Source organism: Ambystoma mexicanum, chromosome 11 (assembly GCF_040938575.1).
Source record: "Ambystoma mexicanum isolate Mex_15411 chromosome 11, UKY_AmexF1_1, whole genome shotgun sequence".
Lineage (NCBI taxonomy): Eukaryota > Metazoa > Chordata > Amphibia > Caudata > Ambystomatidae > Ambystoma > Ambystoma mexicanum.
In genome coordinates this window covers 1,370,245,004-1,370,266,212 of record NC_090934.1, presented here as the reverse complement: position 1 = coordinate 1,370,266,212, position 21,209 = coordinate 1,370,245,004, and the positions used below count along the sequence as shown (strand labels likewise).

Below are 21,209 nucleotides of genomic sequence, written 5' to 3'. Positions count from 1 at the left end.
AATTGCATTTACCTGGGACTTTGGGGACTGTAACGGCTAGTTAGATGAGTTTTCTGGCTGATCTGAACATGTGACAAATGTGACAGTTGGTGAAAAGATGGGAAATTAAATTGGGAACATGCTTGATCATTTACAGATTCATAACTGTTGTACATTTTATAAAAATGAGAAACGTGCCACATGGCCATGCTACATCGTACGGATTTGGCGATCGGCTTATCTAATTCCCAACGATCAACTAAAACTGCATATCTTTTTCATTTGGCAGTAGCTAATACAATTATGAAGTTATGATACATACTTAGTTTTTGCCATAAAGTTGTAATGAGAACAAAGAATGGTAATAAATGCAAACAGACAGATGGTGCTCTCCTCCCTGAACCAATCCTGACAGGGGGCGGAGAGAGGGATGGTAACTGTCCAATCCGAGTGGCAGGGATAGTTACAGGGTACTCCCCCTAGATTGTAAAATTAGTGTTGTCATTTCTGCTAAACAAAGGGGACTGTTCTAGGACTCAGGACACACAAAAAACGGGGCGGTAGAAAAGGAGGACGGAGAGAAGGCTGCTGAACCTTACCATCCTTGAGAGTGCAGTGACCAGACCCTTGCCCTTTCTTTCCAGAGTGTCTTGGAATGCAACTGGCTTTCCTGAATCTTAAACCAAGGCTTGCTGTGTAAGTAGCAAAAACCCCAGCCCTAAATTGCATAAGCCCTCCATTTTTCTAACAGTGCATCCAATATCCCCATTGAAAATTCCAAATTGCCAGTGTAATTCAGTCAACTCCCCATAGAAGAATCTCTTGTTTGCCTGTATATGTGAGCATATCCCCATTAAGAAAAACCCTGCAGCGTCTGTGTAAATCCGTACTATTTGTGTAAGTAAATCAATGAATTCCACAATTGAAATTCACGGTTCAAGATTGTTGCAATTCGATATCAACCATCTTGTTCCTGGTGTCTTTATTTAATTGTTATATTCATTAAAGTGTTGCCTCAAAAGAATTAGTCTCCTTGTAACTGAAAACCAAATGTGTCAGTGTATTGTGTGCATTACCAAACAAATTCCTATTTGCATCTGTCCTATTAAACCCAAACTGTTGTTCCCATTGTGAGCAATCCCTTTTGCCTAGAAGTCTACCTGTTATGTGCCTCTGTCCTTGTCACTGAAAACAGATTTTCCTATTATAAGCCCATTCCCTGAGCTGCCTGTCATTGTAAGACCCAGTGTAAACGAATTTCCATTTGCCACTGTATTTTCCCTTTGCATTTGCTTTCTCCCAAAACCGATTTCCCGGTTCATTTCTATTTTGCCCTGGTGTGCTGATTAGTATTCTCTAAAACTTTCCCTATCTCCTAAGTGTAAGCAATACAAATGTTCTTCTATTCTGTCCCATAGCACTTGTGAGAAATAACCAAAATCCCATTCTTCCCTTTTGCTCCAAAAACGGGTTTCCCTTTCTTTGCTGGCTTCCCATTTTGTGGTGGTGAGCCTTACCCCAAAACCGATTTTCCCTCTGTACTCCTACTCTTAGCCACTGCCTTCCATTCAAAGGAATCAAGTCCAAATGGATGTTTGGGGGTGAGTATTGCAGGGGGAGGGCATAACTTTAGGGGCTATCACTTTGTGGTAAATTGTTCTTTTTCCTGTTTTGCCATTAAAAGTCTGAATTAACTGTAATATTATATATCTTAACCTGGTTGTTTTGTAGAGATTATTGCATTTTGTTTTGGCACAACTTTAGTGGCAGATCTTTTTTGATTTTTTGATTATACTCCTTTACATTGAATAATAAATTAATAAATATCTGATTGATACACACTGGCCTGGTTCCTAGTTCATTCCGACACTGGGTGTTTGTGGAGGTTGGGTGCGAGACGGGTTGGAGGCTTACTCAAAAGAATCCGTAGTCGATTCAAAATAAAAAGCGTTTTATGGTGCGCCCCATCCATTGCAGGGGAAGGAGTTTCCTAGCTGTTGTGTGCCGTGTAATAAAACCGTGACAATATTACGTACAGAAACTATAACTATATTTAAAGGAATAGCCTAGGGAATAGCTAACATCTGCTATGCTTACCGTTCTTCCTCCTCCTCTTTGTATGCCAAATTACAACAACAAGTGCTGCGCGAAGGGGCCTGTGAATTTGCTATCCTCCCAAATGCTACTTTCCCTTTGTCAGATGTATTTACTCCTTTTTTTCCTGGGCTGGCCTCGTGACTGTGGCAGCCCCGCTTCTAGCTAATACACAGATGTTGGATAATAACCCTCATTCATTTTCCATCCCTTCCCTGCATCTCTGGGCCTCCAACATATTAGGGGCCGTTTGTATTGATGACAATGGTTCAGTATCACGTAACATTATCCCCAACAAAAACATTGCCGTATATATGGTTTGTCAGGAACGGCCATAGGCGATATTTTCATTGGGGATAATATTTGGGGGGGTCCCCCGCTCCCTTTAAAATAATACAGGGATTGCAGGTGTGTCCCCCGCAAGTCCCATGCCTTAATATCGCCGCAAAAATATAGCAATATTTTTGGATGGCAATATTTTTGCGGGGATATTAACACATTGAACCAATGGTTCTTAGTTCGTAGGCGATAGCACCAACTGCAACATGACATTCATCATTCCTAGAGACGACAACGATGTTCCCCTTTTATGTTTGGTGACATAGTGCATTTCATTTGTGTGCTTGACGCTTACACTTGGCTACCTCCACATTGGAGTGTCCGTTGCCATTAAGGATTTGTATTTACATCTGTATCTATTAGGCCCCCCCCCGGTTGTTGACAACCCTACCAGGCATCGCAGAACTGTTATTCAGGATGATAGTGGTGCACAAATATTTGACAATCTCATTAAAGCAATCATCCCCTGATCTAGCCCTGCCATAAACTCTAGGGACATCCGTCGCCTGGCCAGATTGTTATAAGCAACCATTAATGACACCACTGAAATATTGAGTAACATCACTGTAGAATTACAGGCGGTACACCTTGTAGCCCTGCAAAATAGGTTGGTTTTAGATAGTGTGGGGTGGGACCCCATGTGACTAGTCTGACATCTCAGGCAAAGCAAACAAAACCATTCGCTCTACCAGATCCAGCCTTGGCAGAATCAAAATCACCCAACCCCGAGAATCAACCTCCCTCTACGCCGGCCATAATAGCAGTAACAGAAAGATTCCAAACGCTGTTACCTGGTACAGAGAAGCATACTGCCACCCATTACCCGAATAAGAAGACTCCCACCCGAATTACAAAACTCCCCAGAGGTTGTTCATGGAAGCGAACAAACAGCCGGACCATGAGACTAACATTCCAGGAGGCACCACGGGACTGCTACGGCAATGTTACAACAAATCCTGAAAAGCAAATCAAACAAAGACACACAGTTCTTTTACAAACAGGGCTCACCTTATGCTCGCAGATACCCACGATACTACGAAACACTTGGTTCAGAGATGTTACATGCGGGGCCAGGGACATGGAAGGTGGCGGGAGGAACACCACAGCCGGGTGAGAAGTTATAAGCTGAGCCAGGGACCTGGCGGGAGGCGGGGGAAACACTGCGGCCAGGTGTAAGGAAGGGGGAGGTTCCTCCAATAGAGACACTAGAAAGCTGAGAAACCACTAATTGGGGGTGGAGCAGAGGGTTGTTTAAAACGCACGCCAAGTAGCTCATGGGCGTTGTCTATTTTTCCCAGCACAACCTTTGGGCTTATTAAGAAGCGGAATCGAGGAAGCCCTTACACCCGACCCGACAGCAGAGGTGCAAGCCGAGCGGACCCACATAAGCCTGGCGCACCTGACCAGAAGAGTCGTGTACGATTTTGACTTTTTATCTTCCAGAGAAAGAAGGATGTTTCTCCCATATAGCAACTGGAGCCAAACCCCTGGTAACCTGTGAAGAGCATTATTGAGTGAACCGAAAGACAAACAGCCGAGCTGAGCAAAAGCACTCCGTGGATACATTTCTGGACAATTTTGTTTCTTCATTTTCTTTGTATTCACGAAGCACAGTATAACCTTAAATAAAGGTGTTTTTGTTCAACCATCATCTGCCTCCCGCCCGCTGATTGGCAGATAGGATACTTGCAGAAAAGGGCAGTGAATACAAAATCCTAGGGGCAGATTGCTGTGTTTATGTGCCCAACACTTTCACTTCTGTTTGCTAAGCAATAAAGAAGCTGCATGGTATTGCTGAACAAGCCCACATGCCCACGGAATTTACCTGCTCCTTTTGGTCCATCAGCTCTTTTGGCTGGAAAATGGGTGCCTTCCTAATGATTGTCCTTTTCATAGGGGCCTGTTATCTACATTATCTACCTGTTTGATGCCAGGCACTTGCCCGGTTGCTCAAACCTCCTGTTTCATCTGTATCGGTTAATAATACATTGATAATGCAAGATGTAGCAATACAAGAAATAATGGCAATTGACATTAGCACAGAGTCTACTTTCTCTTCCCAACCTGTATATCTGAACTTGCGCTTATAAGATGACACAAAGTAGAACTGATGTTCAAAGGGCCGTTTGTGGAAATATGCATTATATGAACACCCGTTCTCTTTTCTCTGTCAAAAGATCTCACGACAGTCCAGCAAAATCCCAAACAACCTATGTGTGTGTTAAGTTGCAGGCACTGCTCTCAGGCTGGCAGTTAGGAAATAGCTTGCCGTCAAAATAGCACGCACAAATACTAGCTGGTGGTGACCTCCCCCGACCCGAGGCTTAGGAATGGAAAGAACACATATTGAGTTCCCCCACAGGTCTATTTGTTCTTCACTATGATTAATCACTGAGCTTTCTGTTCACCCTGCCAGCGATTTATCTTCCAAGGAGCCTGTATTATTTACGTGTCATGCTAACGCAGCTGAAAAAACTGTATTTGAAGAACAAAAGATTGTAAGTAAGGCAGAGAGCACTTGCAAAACCTATTTTGTCACCTCTCTCTGCTCAAATGCTTTGTTGGTACTAATAAATGTATCTATGTGACTGTTATTCTGTGAAGGTGTCTCATTCTTGGTTTATATTCCAGGCGGGAAAAACCCTTGATGAGGGGCTTACAGCCTTTCTCGAATTTCCACCTTTTAGCAGATCGCCTCTGCCGCGACCACTGATGAAGGCGGCTGAAGGCAGGCCGATAGCGCAACCGCCTCGGTCTGCAAGAGCCTATAACAGAGGTCAATCTTTATTTGCGGGATTAACTGAATGTGGTTTATTCCAGGTTCTCTTTGCCACAGCTGGCAGGTCTTTGGGCATGACAATCCCTGTTCTGTCAGATCTCTATCGACTGAGCTCCTGCCATCAGATCCTCTCCGAAGGTGGTGGGTCTGGGACCGGGATTTCAAGAAAGCCCATCAGATCCATAAGCCTGTCATGGAAAAGCGTCGCTGACAGTAGGATTTCCTCCCCCTCATCTAAGAGATCTGGATCTGCTTGAGGCTGCAAATCCAGTGTTGGCGGAATAACCGGTTCCTGAATCACAGGCATTGCATGAGGCGCTGGATTACAGGGAAGTGGGGGAGGAGGAACTGCAGGAGGCACAGGGTCACAGAAAAGTGGTGGTGGAGGTTGGAGATCCATCGGAGGCATAAGCGGAGGCAGATCTGAGATCCTTGGAGGAGTTGGCATAATTTCTCTAAAGATGCCTTTGGAATACTCCTTCATAGGGTCCGAATGCCTCAGAGTCTGGAGCCTCTAAAATAATGCCTCCTCCGAGTGATGAGACCTTTGTTGAGGAGTATGTCTCTACGTTGGAGTAGGCGTGCCCATAAAACTGGTTGCCATGTGGGCCTGGACAACCATGGATCCACGTAATGGAGCGTTGAGGAGGTGACTGGCAAGAACAGAATTTGGGGCAGAGACATTCTAGTTGCAGTCGACCACTCTACTCAGGTGGGGGGCGCCAAGGGATTATGCTCACCTAAAGCCTTCGGAACTGAACCGGAAGGATCACGTCCTAATGACGCACTAGGAGTGGACATGGGTCTCTCCTATGGCGCCAAAAATGCAGATAACGTCAAGTAAGATGGGACGCCATTTCAAGCTGCGAAAGCACCGACGGTTTATGGTGGTTGGAACTATGTCGTGTTAAGCCCTCTGACAGGGAACCTCAGCAACGCCAGTATTAGATTTAGCCATCAAAGAAGGATCCTCAGGGACCACCGGGGTATGTGTAGCTCCCTGGGGAGCCTCAGTGCTGCTAGAAAGAAGCTTAGCCCTGCTGGAGGGAACCTCAGGAGGAACCCTGGTAGGTTTAGCCCCTGGCGGGGGAACTTCGGCCTTGCCAGTATTGACTTTAGCTCTCACTGAGGGAACCTTGGGGGTCACCCCGGTACGATTATCCCCCATTGCGGGAAACTCTGCACTGCCGGTAAGAGTGTTAGACCCTGAGCAGGGAGACTCAGAGCTAACTCTGGTATCCAAATTAGCCCCAAGGGCCTCAGGGCCAGTCAAGGTACTGCTAGGGCATGAACGGCGCTTGCCCGGGGTAACCAAAAAAGGAAGTCAATTACCAGTCGATGTTTCATCACAGTGACAAATTCTCTAATGTACTCCAGTACTACATGATGGAAGACTTCTTCCCAGCGCTGGAGAACCAAACGTGCGTCACAAGTAAAACACCCATCCAAACTGTGACCTGGCCCAGGCAAGCAGAGCATGTGCGGATCAAAAGCCGAGTAACTTCCAGAATGACGTGCAGGAGGCTAAACTCTTTTGTCCCTGCATAAATGGACCCAAAAAAGACTGACACCAGAGATGAGAAAGAATTTTGACAGAAGAAAAAGAGCAGTAAAACATTATTTTTTTTTTAAATCACCCACTGGTGCTGTAGCGGCTGATCCAGACTGCATGGAGAAAACGACTCAGTAGCGAGGCGCGGAGGCGGGGCTTGGGTAGGCAGAACCTGTGGCCAAGCATGCGTTTGAGCCCGCAACATAAAAATAGGACAGAACATTTATTGTATGGTGCTACAAAAAGCTCTGGTCCGTCGAGAAGGACAGAATAACCCACAAGTATGGAGGAAAGGAGAAAGGGACGTAGGAGTAAAAGGAGTTTGACAGATGTGATCAGCATACAATAATTTCGTCATCTATTTACGCACTCATAACAAATACAAAAAAAAAACAAAAAAAAAAACACACACAATCTGAACCTCATATACAAGATTAATTTCAATTATATGAAGTAAGAAGGGTCACAGAAATTATCTGCGCTTTTGTAATCTGCAAATTAAGGATGTGAACTAATTTAACAACTTTTGGCAAAAGACGAATGGAACATGCTAACATCTATGGAAAAGTGGCACATAAATGGGTAGATAGGGCGAGGTACTGAATATGTTCCTTTGGTTTAATTCCAAAACATGTGCCAGTTTCTACCAGATTTGATTTCCTAAAAAGCAATCACTACTGATACACCCCCTTTAGAAATGCATCTGTGGCTCAATTATGTGTTCGCCGTTTCAACAATACCGGCTAATTACTTAAATATTTTATTTCACATACCTGTGGGGGTCCTTTGAACTTGGTATAAGATATGTGCATTCTCGCTTGTTGAATGTATTTTCTATCCAGGATTTCTGTGACTGAAAAAGAAAAATTAATAATTAGAAACAGGTGAACTACTCTCCATTGAACATATTCAAATATATACTCGTATATTGGTCTCTGCTGCGCATTACTTATGTACTAAAGTAAAATTCGTTTTAGAATTTATGAAAAGCAGTAGTAGTTCGTATTGGCAATTCATCAAAACAGATTAACACCTGGAAAGCAGGAAATGAGCAGATAACAACTCTTCATGTCAATGGAACTTTTAGCTGAACTACCCAACGTGCACTCCCTGAATCCAAGGCTGTGCCCCAGGCCACTTATGTGCATTAGCACATGAATCGCATTGTAGACTTCTCAGTGCATAAGAATGCAGTATATGATCTCTGGTATAGACCTCATTCCAAACACTGCGGATTTGAGCAGCAGCATGACAAGCAGCACAGAAAGAGCTGTGTAAAGGCAGAGAGGCGCATTCATGTGCAGTTTAAATCCCCAAACTAGTAAACGGCAATCAACCACAAAATGTGTAAAGTTTATTGTTCCTGTTTCCCTCATTAAATTAACATTACAAGTTAGTTGTGGGAGCTATTATTTTACCCCACAGTAAACACTTTTCTTTTTTAGTTGCGCAACTGTATGTGCAAATACTTAGACCTTAGACTTACCACTTGGGATAATGACCCTTGCCTTGGGAAATAACTTGGACGTGGATCATTATCATACGATAATGACCCCTCCATTGTACTACAATGCTTAATTATACGCTCATCCTCAGAATTCCGCAACTTTTAGCATTTAATTCAACTGTGAACGAGCAGGATCAACAGAGAGCAATAAATAACTCGCATTCTTGTGAGCCTGCCTGCCAGCTCTACCTGGTTTCCAGGAAGCATAAAGAAAGCCTGCCATGGTATGCAAGTACTACATTTAAATTCACAACGGCATATTTAGATTTGAAATGGTGAGATTCGCGCTGCTTTTCTGTCAGCACGCACTTGACTTTTCACAATTAAACGATCAAGTTGATCCTGTGTTGCAGATTTTAAATACCACCCTACCAATCAAGGAAAGATGTCCCGTTCACGTTGAGTTATTCCGGATAAAATGAGATCCATAAATTATAAACATACAGCACGTTAAAAAGACAGATATTGTGTAACAAACCTCATATTACTAGTACATAGAAAGAAAGAAAAAAAGAACGAACACTGGGACAAAGTGGCATAGCCTAGGTCGGAACCTGCCACAACATTATGCGAAGCCGGTGGAAAAACCGAAGAGGGGTCATGAACCTTGCTATTAAAAAAGTGTGCCAAGCTCGTACACCAGGGCAAGGCAACTAATTTGGGTAGGACTAGAACAGGATATGAAAACAGGAGGAACAAAAGAGGGAGGAGTCGCCAGCGGCTCTGCGCTCAATGCAGATAACGGGCAAGAAATTAAAAGAGCACTTGGTAAAGAGAACGGCCCAAACAATGTTAAAAACTAGATATTATTATTATTATGCCAATGGCAACCGAGCTTATCGTCTCCTGGTGGCAAAATTGAAGAGACTTCAAAATCGTAATACAGTGCTGGCTTTACGGGATCCTCAAGGGGTGTTACAGGGGGGTGAAGCTGTCAAAAAGGGGTAGATTTGAAGCTCACTTTAAGGGTGTATTCCGGGCAGAGGATGGTCCGATCGACCGAAAAACGAAATACCTAGAATACGCAGGTCTGCCAAGACTATCTACAGAGGAGAGGGAAGCAGAATTGGCCATTAAATCTCTGAAAAATAAGACCCCAGGGACAGATGCGTTTACTGCCTCCTTCTATAAAAAGGTCAGCTCCATTTTGGCCTCTCCCCTAGTAGATCTCTTTAACTCAATTTTAGATTTGGGTAGAGGGGCTCCCTCCATGGGGGTTTCAAATACGGTACTGATTCCTAAACCGTGTAAAGATCCAACGCTATGCGACTCTTACTGCCCCATTACACTCACCAATATTGATTCGAAGATTTTCTCTAGAATTCTTGCACGCAGAATGATGGAGGCACTACCAAAGATTATAGACTGGGACCAAACTTGGTTCATCTAGGCACGCAACACGCATGATAAAGTGTGACGGGCCCTAAATCTTTTGTAAGTGGGCAGCTAATCGGAGGCCGATATTGGGATAATTGCACTCTATGCGCATAAATCTTTTGACAGGGTGGGATAGTGTCACCTTCAGGGGGTTCTGGAGCACATAGGGATCTGTCCGGGCTTCATCAAATGGGTTATGGCTGTTTACAGAGAACAAGCGACCTACATCCGGGTCAACAGGGTACTCTCCGCTAACCTGCCAATAACTAGAGGTACGCATCAGGGCTGTCCGTTATCCCCACTAATATTCGCCCCGAGTGTGGAGGCGCTGGCTTGCCATATTAGGCATAACGCAAACATAATGGGAATAGAAGTTGAGAGGGTAAGCTATAAGGCTTCTCTTTACGCGGATGACATTCTGCTAACTCTGTGGAATCTTCGAACCTCTCTGGGTGAGGTGCTGAGTGAATTAAAGGAATTTAGTCTCATGATCTAAACGTCTCACTGCGACCACAGGATCTACCCCTAATTGATGGTTTGGCCCTATACAATGGTCCCGGGAATCTATACCCTACTTAGGAGTACAACTTCCCTGTAGAATCCTTGAACTCTACAGGAGCAACTTCCTGCCACTTTTCCAAGAGCTTTCGGAGGCCCTCACTAGATGGGGAAGACAAAAAATCTCTTGGTTTCGTATAATTGCTGCTGTAAAGATGAACCTCATCCCACAGCTACTTTACCTCTGTCTGGCATTATCAGTAAAGACCCCTGACTGAATCTCAAGGCAGGTACTATTGAAACCGATGAGATTGGGGGTCCCGGATGCGTTCCCCTACAATTTAGCTGCACAGCTGTCCCATGTGTTTACCTAGGCAGATGATGGGATGCAGCCGAAATGGAAAACTATAGAACAAGTACATTATATGTTTGCACTGTCCCAGCTCCCATACATGGAGAAAAAGGTCCTACTGAAAATTTCAGGTTGCCAGCTTCTGACCATGACAAAAAATACACTATTACATGAGAAGGGCTCTACTAAGATGGGGTGCTACATTTGGTATGGGCCCGCCGATGCTGATCTGGAACAACCCGGACTTCCAGCTAGGTACTGAGGTAAGGAGGTTTGAGCCTTGGCGGGCTGGGGGGCTCACTCACTTGCAGCAATTGTTTAGTAATGGTGGACGGAGTGTAAGACGACTTAACATAACTGAAAGCAAAGTTTTCATTATATCCTATTTAGACACTGGCCTTCTCACCCTCACACAAAAAGACGTGCCACTAGATTGCTGAACACTCTTGAACTGAATATTCATGGGGGCGTCTCCAAAGGCTGAGTTTCTCATCTGTACAAATTATTGGATATGGGTGACCCTATAATGCGTCTTCCATACATGACCAAATGGGCAGAGGACATTGGGGAAGTAATATTCATGGGGGCGTCTCCAAACGCTGCGTCTCCCATCTGTACAAATTATTGGATATGGGTGACCCTATAATGCGTCTTCCATACATGACCAAATGGGCAGAGGACATTGGGGAAGTAATATTCATGGGGGAGTCTCCAAACGCTGCGTCTCCCATCTGTACAAATTATTGGATATGGGTGACCCTATAATGCGTCTTCCATACATGACCAAATGGGCAGAGGACATTGGGGAAGTAATTGAGAATGATGCCTCGTTAAGAATATGGGCACAGATGCATAAGCCCTCAAACTGTGCTACAGACAGGGAATGTATAAACCTTGCTAGCGTTGGTACCTCACCCCAGAAAGATTACACCGCATGTCTGGAGATTACTCAATGTGCTGCTGGCGTGGATGTTCAGAGGAGGGCTCTCTCAATCATATGGTGTGGACATGCAAGAAGGTGGTTATATTCTGGAAGGAAGTTCTGTCAAAAATTAAAGATATTATGGGGCTGTTTTCTGTCTATGGATCCCTGTGTGGTGTTATTGGGGGACACAGGCAATGGGGTATTCCCCTTAACACTCCTATATCTGCATTAATAGGTCACCTACTCCTATCAACCAAGTTGAATATATACCAAAATTGGAAATCTGTAGAGAGCCCAGTGATCCAGATGTGGTGAGTAAAGATATGGGGCACCCTCGCGGATGAGAAAATTACTGCCCTGTATGCGGGGAGATATGCCAAGTAAGTTGCTATCTGGACACCTTTCATTGAATTTGTGGACAAGTACCCAGGTGTTGCACGTAAACCCCCACTCATGTGACAATTTCCAACGTGGTAGGTATGACTGTTTGGAGGATCGGGTCCAAGTATGTGGCTATGGACTGTCCTGTTTTCCTATATGGAAGGAATTCAATGCTGTACTCTGTACCTGGTCTCTTGTAAGCTTTGTCAATATGTTTCTCTGAAATACGATCAGTGTGTTCTTGTCATGTCGCACAGTGCATTAAAAAAAAGTTTAAGTGATGAGCTGGAAGGCATGCAACAGGCCGAACGCAGAAGCCTGGTGGCATGATCTTCGGAAATGGACGGATGTGGAAATGGTGGTGTGGATCGAAGCAGTAGGTAGAGGCGGGGAGCAAGAAGCAGAGACATTGACAGCCGGGAGGCACTTAGTAGCCACTCTGTCTGGATCTGGACAGGCAAGCCTGGAGGATGATGGCTCTTCAAAGAGATCGGAGGGAGGGGCACCCTCAGAGATGGTGGTGGAGCGGTGATGTGGGATAGGGGAGGGAGGGGGAAACTAAACAAAACTGTACAAGAGAATTGGAATGTATACCTGTTGTGTATTGTAAGGTTTTCATATTGGAATTAATAAAAATGGTTTAAAAAAAAAATGTTTAAGTGTGCCATGCTCGTTGACTAAGCTCTGGAGCCTCCGATGGATCAATCCATCCACTTTATAAAGTGAAAGTGGCATTCCTACATAACACTCATTGCCACCAAGACTCCACAAAAAGATGATTTGCACTATGGGATACCAGAAGTATTGGCAGGATCAGGATAGCATGTCCAGTGCATACGATGTCTCAGTTCATTTGTGTGCACATGCATGTCTACTGCCTTCGAATAGCAATGCTTTGAACAGTATTGCCCCATAACTGCGCACACCAGAACTGCAAATACAGAAATATTGCATCATTTACAACAAACTGATGCAAAAATATAGATGGGGCGAGTTAGGGTATTCATTAAAGTGGGGGGAATGAAGAGGTTCTCCGGTGTGGTTAGGTCTCTCCCCGCATTTCTTTTCACAAACATTTGTTGTAAATGGTTTGACATTTTCACATATGCAGTAACAGATGCAACATTTTTACATAGATCCCTTTTACAGGATTTGGCAATATGAACCATTCAGTTGAGTTGCAAATTGAAAACATTAAGCAGAGAAAACTAGATGAATTACATATAATCATGTTCCCAAATAACTGCATCTTGGGCAAAGGTAATGTGAGAACGATGAGCTTGTTTTCCACACTTTTTTTACCCTCCTTTTTGGAGTGATCCTCAGGGCTAACCTAAACAAAAAGGTATAGGAGAAATATATGAAGTGAAATGTAAATGTTAAAGAGAATATTGGAATCACGGCTCAATTCATTTAACACTAAACGATTCATATTTTATTTTAAAAGTTGGTAGCGGAGCTATTAGACTGGAATGAAACGAACATTTGACGCGTCTATGGTGAGACAGCATGCACCATGTTGTGTAATCAGAGTTTAGTCTAGTGGGGTAGTAAGACTAACCAGTATTCTTAGTTGGAGACATTTGTTGAGTCTACTCTCGTTTTTGGAGCCACACAATTTTGGAATGGATAACGTAAAACATTGCATTTAGCACGGGTGGAATTTCTGTAAAAATATCAATCTGAGCAATCCTATTTCCATCCAGTTATTTTCATAACATGCTATGAAAATGAATGCACTGTGACTAAGTCCCATGTCTAACTCTCCCGACAGGAAGCAGGGCGGCGTTGGGGGCCGGATGCAACCACGAGCCAGTAGATGATTGGAGCAATGCAGAATGGGGAGGATCCCCCAGGCACGCTCCCTCTGTCCAGGTCACTTGGCACACCTCCTATTTTATATGGATCATATGCTTTTGGGGCCCTCCCCCTCACAAGTTCCACAGAATAACATGGCATCAAATGCTATTAAGGTCATCCTTTTCACCAATCCCACAGCAAACCCACTCCTGGCCCTAAAGCTTGTGAAGAGGTACCTTCTTAGAACCACCCCTCCACCCCCCGCTGATCCTTAAGTCCCATAGAAGCAACCTTTGGCATTGCATGGGGTCTGCCAGCTCAGCTTCGAGTTGCAGGTCTGTGTGGGGATGAGACCTGCGGCTCCGACGTAGAACCAAGGCATGCATTATTTTTCAAAAATTGATTAGCAGGGTTTACTAATTAAAATGTTCTTTATTAGCAAACAAACCCATTTGATTAGCTATGTTGTACTAATATTTGTAATACAACCACAAGTTATTTGTATCCAAACATAAAATGAGCAACAATACAGCATTTTTGTGTAAGGCTGAAGTAAGACAGTGAGAGACGTCGGGCCTTGAAAATTCTTTAAACCCTAGTAACTTAGTTTACCTACTTGACTGAAGAGAAATGCACTCGACCCATGGCAACGGATGACACAAAATGTAAATGCGCTTTCTGTAAAATGATACCCGTTACCACAAACCAACTTTATTTGGCACACTACTGCTACACAGGAGCCAGTCATGCACAGTGAAACATATTTGACATTTACTGGAAACAAAGTAAATGCGAAATAAAAGTTTCAAACATCCCATCTAAATGGTACTCGTCTCAACTGTGCGAGTGGGCAAGTAGATTTTGCAAGCTCCGGATGAGCGTCTGTAGAATGTAAAAGGTTAGCTGAATGAATGGACACAAATAAATGCATTTGATAAGAAGGCTATGTAGGACAGTTTGGCCATATCTCTCCCAGAGGTTCCAGTAAATAATGCTATTATAATCAGCGTAAAGCGAGCTCTGGAGGAGAACTACAGTGTATGGTATTGCAGTAGATCTGTAGGTGTACAGACTGGATGGAACCGTTTATCACTACTTTGCATAAACATCTAGTTAAGCTTTGTGTATTTGTTATGTAAGAGGGAAGAAAATAAGACTAAAAGTGGATGGTGTATCAGGCAGAGAACTGGGCAAACTAGGAGGAATATTGTTGTTTGAAGCCATCTCACTTTCAGGGTAGCTGGTATAAAGCAAAAGGGTGATGAGAGAGAATGTCAAGGAGCATGGGATACGCTTATGGGTTTCACAGATGGATGCAACCAGCAGGTCACAGAACTAGGTTTGCCATCAAAACCATTTGGCAGTGTGAGCATGTGTATTTTGAAGATTGTTCACTCATCGATATGATGCAGGTTTTCCACAAAATGAAACATAGTTGCCACTATGATATTTAGATATAGTAACCTAAACTTTACTGTAAATAGGATTCCATTCAGTGTTTTACCGTATCAATATTGTAATTATGCATTACGTAACAACTTAACCTTTTAGGAATGGAATTGCATGACGGTTTAAATGTTTTCTTTTTTTAAAAAAGCTAACATACTAGTCTTTGCCAGGGTATAGTTAGCTTAATAACATTATCACCCTGATCACTTCTGGTTTGCACTTATTTGAAGAAGAAAATAATCTACTGCTGCACTTTCTCTCTCTTCTCCATTAGCCCCTTTGAACTTGCAGTGAACAGAGAAAAGAAACTTGCAGTGAATAGAGAAAAGAGAAGAGGGAGGAAAATGGAGTTGAGCTGTGCTTTCTTTGAACAGGGTTACTTAAATAGCTAGCTTTGCTACACAAGTGTCCATTTTATTTAGCAAACCTACAGAATTGCAAATTGCTACGAAACACTGCTTATTTTATGCCTTGTAGAACATATGCTAGATGGGGAAAAGATCATGCAAACACTCCTATACCTTCCAGAACAACCTAATCTAATGTGACGAATTGAGAGAATGTGTCCCTTCTCCCAACTGTGAGGCTATGGAGGGGTGCCTGCTCCGCAACACCCTCACTAGCGGTTGAGGCAAGTGGGACCTCACTGGAATAGACTCACCCCTTGGAGACAAGGACTCACGTTCCAGTGAGGAACTCCCTGATACCCTCAGTGATGGCAACTATATAATTGTCTAACAGAACATTATCAATTGCATAAAACTGAAGTGAACCTATGCTATCAATAGGAAACTAAGACTATCCCTTTAAATCAGTCCCTCCAATGGACTGTGCAGAGGATGCTGAAAAGGGATGATTTGACGAGAGAGAGAGAGATAGATGGCAAGGGATATAGAGAAGCCAAGAGAAGCTGGAAAGCAGAGAGAACCAAGGAAGTCCCCTGTCTGTAGCAGAGCAGGAGGTTGAGCTCCCACAGAACGCAGAGCCCGCATACACCAGTTGAGCTCCGTCGCAGAGCCAAAGACGCTGGGAGACCAGCATATGGTAACAGAAGAAATCACAACGCAATTGAAGAGAGTTTGGTGGTGGCGTGACAACACAGCAACGATGGTGAGCAGTCTCCCTGCAGAGTGCTGATACCACTGACAGGAGAAAACTACTCCAGACATGAGATACAGCGCAAGTGCATTTGGGAAGACAAGTATGAAACACACGTGTGATAAGAGAGCCATGGAGTAAAGAAGAAGCAGAAAGAGTCCAAAACCTAACCAGCGCAGGTGGAGATACCCCTTGGAATAAAGGTAATTTGGCAAACAGGATTACTGGATACTTAAGAGGGACTCCTAAGTCGAGCAAAACTCATCCCAGTATTAATGAGAAAAGTATTGAAATAAGCCAGCGAATGAGAACTATGTTCATGAAAGGCAGAGCTACTTGAAATACACCAAGTGTGAGAGGAGTAGAGTCGACAACTCGCTGCCTTGGGAAAAGAGAAAAGTCAACCCTGGTCCCAAAGATGAGAAAGAGAACATAATAAATAAAGACATTTGGGAAACAAACACTGAGGAAACCAGAAGACTGAGCTCCTACATGAAACAGCACAGGGGAGAGAGGCTATAGCCTGACCAGAATGACAGAAGTAACGTATACAAAAGGAAGATTGTTTGCATAAAAGAGGAGAGGAAATCTATCAGTCCACTACACAAGTTACAGAACTTAATCCACAGGATAACACAAGACTATGTGTGTATGTTCTATTGAGTGGAACTAAAGAACATAGAAAAGCTTTTGACAAAATACAGCAACTATTCAAAGAACAAATTACGTACCCCTAATAATATTCTTTTGATTGGATGTTCCTCCCGCGTATTCCTCATCTATCTACGATATATTACATCCAGCGTCAGCACTTCAGAAACTATCTTCTCTGCAGAGGGTGCCGGGCCTCTTCGCCTCGATGACCCTTCAAGGCCTTTGTCCGCTCTAGAGCATGATGTCACCAACTATATAAAGAGCGCGCACTGCGCCCGTTGGTTCAGTTCTTAGTTTTCCCCCTTTCATAAGCACAGACATTCGTAAGGCCATATGGCGCATTGGAAGAGAGGAAAAACAAAGTTACTCACCTGACTACCTCACTCCTAGTCTACAGTCCCCTTTCCTCCATACTTTTGGGACATTCAGTCCTAAGGGACGGGACGGGAGTAACTTTGTTATACTCCTACATCCTGCCCCCTTTCCTACATACTTTTAGGAGATTCCCAAGCATTGACCTATGAAACAGGTGGATGGAAATAGTTTACAGAAAAAGGGTTTTGAGCTCTGCCTGGCCAAACTGGGCATCAGTCCGGGAACTGAGATCAAGGCAATAGTGCTTACAGAAAGCCGAAGGTGTGGACCATGTAGCTGCTTTGGCAATAGTCTCCCATGGCACATATTTCTGAAAAATGACAGCTGGCTTTCCCTCGCAATAGATGTGCGTGGATGCCTTTTGGAGCTTTTAGGCCTTGTACTGTACAAGCTTCCGAGAGACACAAAGTAACCCAAAGCGAGAAGGAAGTCTTGGAGGCAGGGGTTCCTTTTGGATTCCCAAAGGTAACAAAAAGTTAAGAGCCTCTGAGGTCACTTGTTCTTTGTAGGTAAAACTTCTGTGCCCTCCTAACGTCCACATTATAGAGGACTCTTTCTGCATCTCAAGCCAGGTTTGGGAAGGAAATTGGGATGGAAGGAAGGAAGGAAGGAAATTGGGAAATTGGGAAGAAAATGAAGGAAATTGGGAAGAAAATGAAGGAAATTGGGAAGGAAGGAAATTGGGAAGGAAGGAAATTGGGAAGGAAGGAAGGAAGGAAGGAAGGAAGGAAGGAAGGAAGGAAGGAAGGAAGGAAGGAAGGAAGGAAGGAAGGAAGGAAGGAAGGAAGGAAGGAAGGAAGGAAGGAAGGAAGTTTGCAGAGCACAGCCTTGTCCTTAGGAAAAACCAAGAAAGGATTGTCAGTAGAGAGGGCTTGCAGCTCACTTATTCAAGGCCTATGTGACCACTATCAAGAAGGCCATTTCCAGGTGAGGAACCAAAGTTCTACAGTGGCTAATGGCTCAAAGGGTTTGTGACAGAGAGCGGTGAGGACCACACTGAGATCCCATTTAGGATGAGGTGGCTTGACCATAGGAAAAAGATGAAGTGGACAAGCGAAATGCCTCTTTATGACCGGATTTGTTAAGAATGGAAGAGCAATTATCTGTGCTAAAGTAGGCCCAAATGGCAGATAAATAAGTTTTGCATGTCAAAATGTTTTGATGCCCGTGGTCGCTAGATGTGAAATGAACAATGGGACACAGTCAAAAGACGCCTGATGAGGGTCGAATTGTTTGGCAAGGCACCAGTGACAGAATCAAAGCCATTTGCTTTTGTACTGAGCTCTTGTTGAAGGTTTGCGTGCCGCCTGAATTAAACGCATTCTGTCTTCTGAGAGACTAAACTGCGCTAAGGATTTGAACTCAGGAACCATGCTGCTAAGCTGAAGGATTGTGGGTAGGGATGCCACACGTGTTGATTGTTATGGTGAAAAAGATTGGGGATCTGTGGCAACCTGATTGGGTCGCATATGGACAGGTGCTGAAGTTCCTAGAACCAGAACTTGGCTGGTCACCAAGGAGCTATGAGCAGTAGAGTGCAATTGTTGGCACTCCTGAGTTTCCAGAGCGATCGATGAATCAATGGTAGAGGGGGGGGGGGCAGGCATTCACTAGCATGTTGTCCCACGGAATCTTGAGCGCATCTCCCAAGAAGGATGCACCGAGTCCATCCCTGGAGGCGTAGCACTGAAGTTTCTTGATGGCTGACGTCGCAAACAGGTCCACTGTCGGAGTGCCCTTCTGCGAGAAAAGGTGGACAAGAACATCCTTGATCTACCACTCGTGGTTCGCTATAGACCGATGGCTGAGGGAATCCGCTGCAATATTGTTCCACCCTGGAATGTGCGCTGCCTGTGTTTTGCACTGCCCATTCCCAAGTCTGGATAGCTAGATTGACAAGTGGGGGAGTTCTGGTGCCCCCATGTTTGTTCACATAGAACATAGCCACCGAATTGTCTGTGCGCATCCTCACTACCTTGCCGACAATGGTAGGTCGAAAAGCTTTCAATGCCAGAAACACTACCAAGAGCACGAGGTATCTGCTATGAGACATCCTGTCTGCGGTGTCGATGGATCGAAAACATCCAGATGATTTAACGTAGCCCTCCAACCCAGAAGGGAGGAGTCTGTCGTTATTTTGACTTGCGGTGAAGGCTCCTGAAAGGAGGCTCCCACAGAGAGGACGACAGGAGTTGACCACCATTGGAGATCCGTCAGCATAGATGATGGGATTGGTATCATTTGGGAGTCTAGGTCTGAAGGTTGCGACCAACTGCTCTGTAGCGCTAGTTGTGTGCACTACATCTTTAGCCTCGCCAAAGGAAGAGCTAGAACACGAGGCCCAGAAGCCTTTGAAACCATCAGGCTGACCTGTGGGATGATGTGAGAAACAGTCAGCAAGTGAGTGACAAGTCTGCAATCCTGTCCTCTGTTAGAAAGGGTTCCATGTCTTAAAATCGCGTCAAAAATGGCCATGAATACAAAATATTGCGGCAAAAAAGTGCTGTGGTTTTTTGCGCCACAGTCATGTAAAGGATGCGGGGGGACACCTGTGCAACCCCCGGGCCCATTATACTATTTAAGGGGAGCGGGGGACACCCCCGCAACACCCGCTCCCCTTAAATGGTATAATGGGGTTTTACCGGGTCAAACCACAGCATTTTTGCCGTGATTCTTTTTACCTGCGACATTTTTGCCACAATTTTAATATCCGATACACCCGCGGACTCATTATACCATTTACGGAGAGCGGTGTACACCCCTGCAACCCCTGCTCCCCTTAAATGGTATAATGGGGTTTCACCGGGTCAAACCACAGCAATTTTTCTTTTACCAGCAACATTTTTGCAGCAATTTTATGACCTGATACCTTAGAAAGATGTTAGCTTTGATGGCATCCCAGCGAAAAACCTAATAAAATCAGATTCTGAGAAACCGCCATCGACGACTTTCACCAGTTTACAGACAGCCCAATTCAGAACAGTTTGGGTATATTTGACTTAAAACATCTGACCTAATCACATTTGATCGAAATTTTGATGACATTTTTTTGTCTAAAATGCAGGGGGAGACCCCATGCAACTGCCACCCCACTTTCCCTCAACCTAATCTACACCCATACCCACTCCCACTCGATCAAATGTTTCAGGTCAAATATTTTTAGGTCAATTATGCCAATACCGTCCGAACAGTATTAGTAGAAGGGACAGAAGACTGTTCGCTGCAGTCTGCGGACAGTGACTTAGAAGCAACCAGTCATCCAAATATGGATAGACGTGGATTTCCTGGAGCCTGAGGAACGCTGCAATGACCACCATCATTTTCGTAAAGACTTGTGGTGCTGAAATGAGACCAAAGCAGAGAGCTCGATATTGGAAATGTTCCATCCCTATCGAGAAGCGAAGGAATGTGTGGTGTTGAAGCCATATTAGGATATGCATGTAGGCATGCTGGAGATCTACCACGCTGAGCCAATTGCCCTTGTGAAGAGAGGACCTGATCTGGTGGAGTGTGATCAACTTGAATTTCTCTTGGGGAAGGGAAAGGTTGAAGTTGGACAGGTCTAGGATAGTGCAGAGGCCAGCCTGGTTGGGTTTGGAGACTGAACAGACAGGAATAAAATCCCTCCCCTTGTTCCGATGGAGGGACATGCTCCACCACCGTGAGGTCCAAGAGATTCTGCACCTCAGCTCTGAGAGAAGGAGACCCTGTCTGATGTAAAAGGGGTGAGAACGTGGGGTATTTGGAAGGGGTAGCCAAAAGACAGCCGGGCGACAGACAAAACTCACCAGTCGTCTGTTTTAGTCCTCCACGGCTCCAGATGAGTCGAAATCCTCTCTCCCACTGGAGACTCATGGGACTGATGAAAAACATAATTTAGCAGATTTATCTGAGACAAGGGCTCCTGTAGCCGAAGAGGAGGCAGAGGTCTGGGAGAAAAACCAACCGCCTTGTCTTTGCTGTTTTCACAGAGGCCCACTGGAGCAATGATCTGCCTGGAACGCTCTTCGGTCCCGACTCCCTCAGAAATCGGAATCCTGATCAAGATCC

At 44.5% G+C, this 21,209-nt stretch overlaps 1 protein-coding gene across 2 annotated transcripts in view; it reads right to left on the bottom strand.

Moving 5' to 3' along the window:
• TRPM7 (transient receptor potential cation channel subfamily M member 7) overlaps positions 1-21,209 on the bottom strand; it is a 2,599,208-nt gene that overhangs the window by 2,438,002 nt on the left and 139,997 nt on the right. For both annotated transcript variants that reach the window (XM_069624956.1, XM_069624955.1), the window contains exon 2: positions 7,517-7,596. In XM_069624956.1, the coding sequence (XP_069481057.1) occupies positions 7,517-7,596 (80 nt within the window). The remainder of the gene's footprint in view (positions 1-7,516; positions 7,597-21,209) is intronic.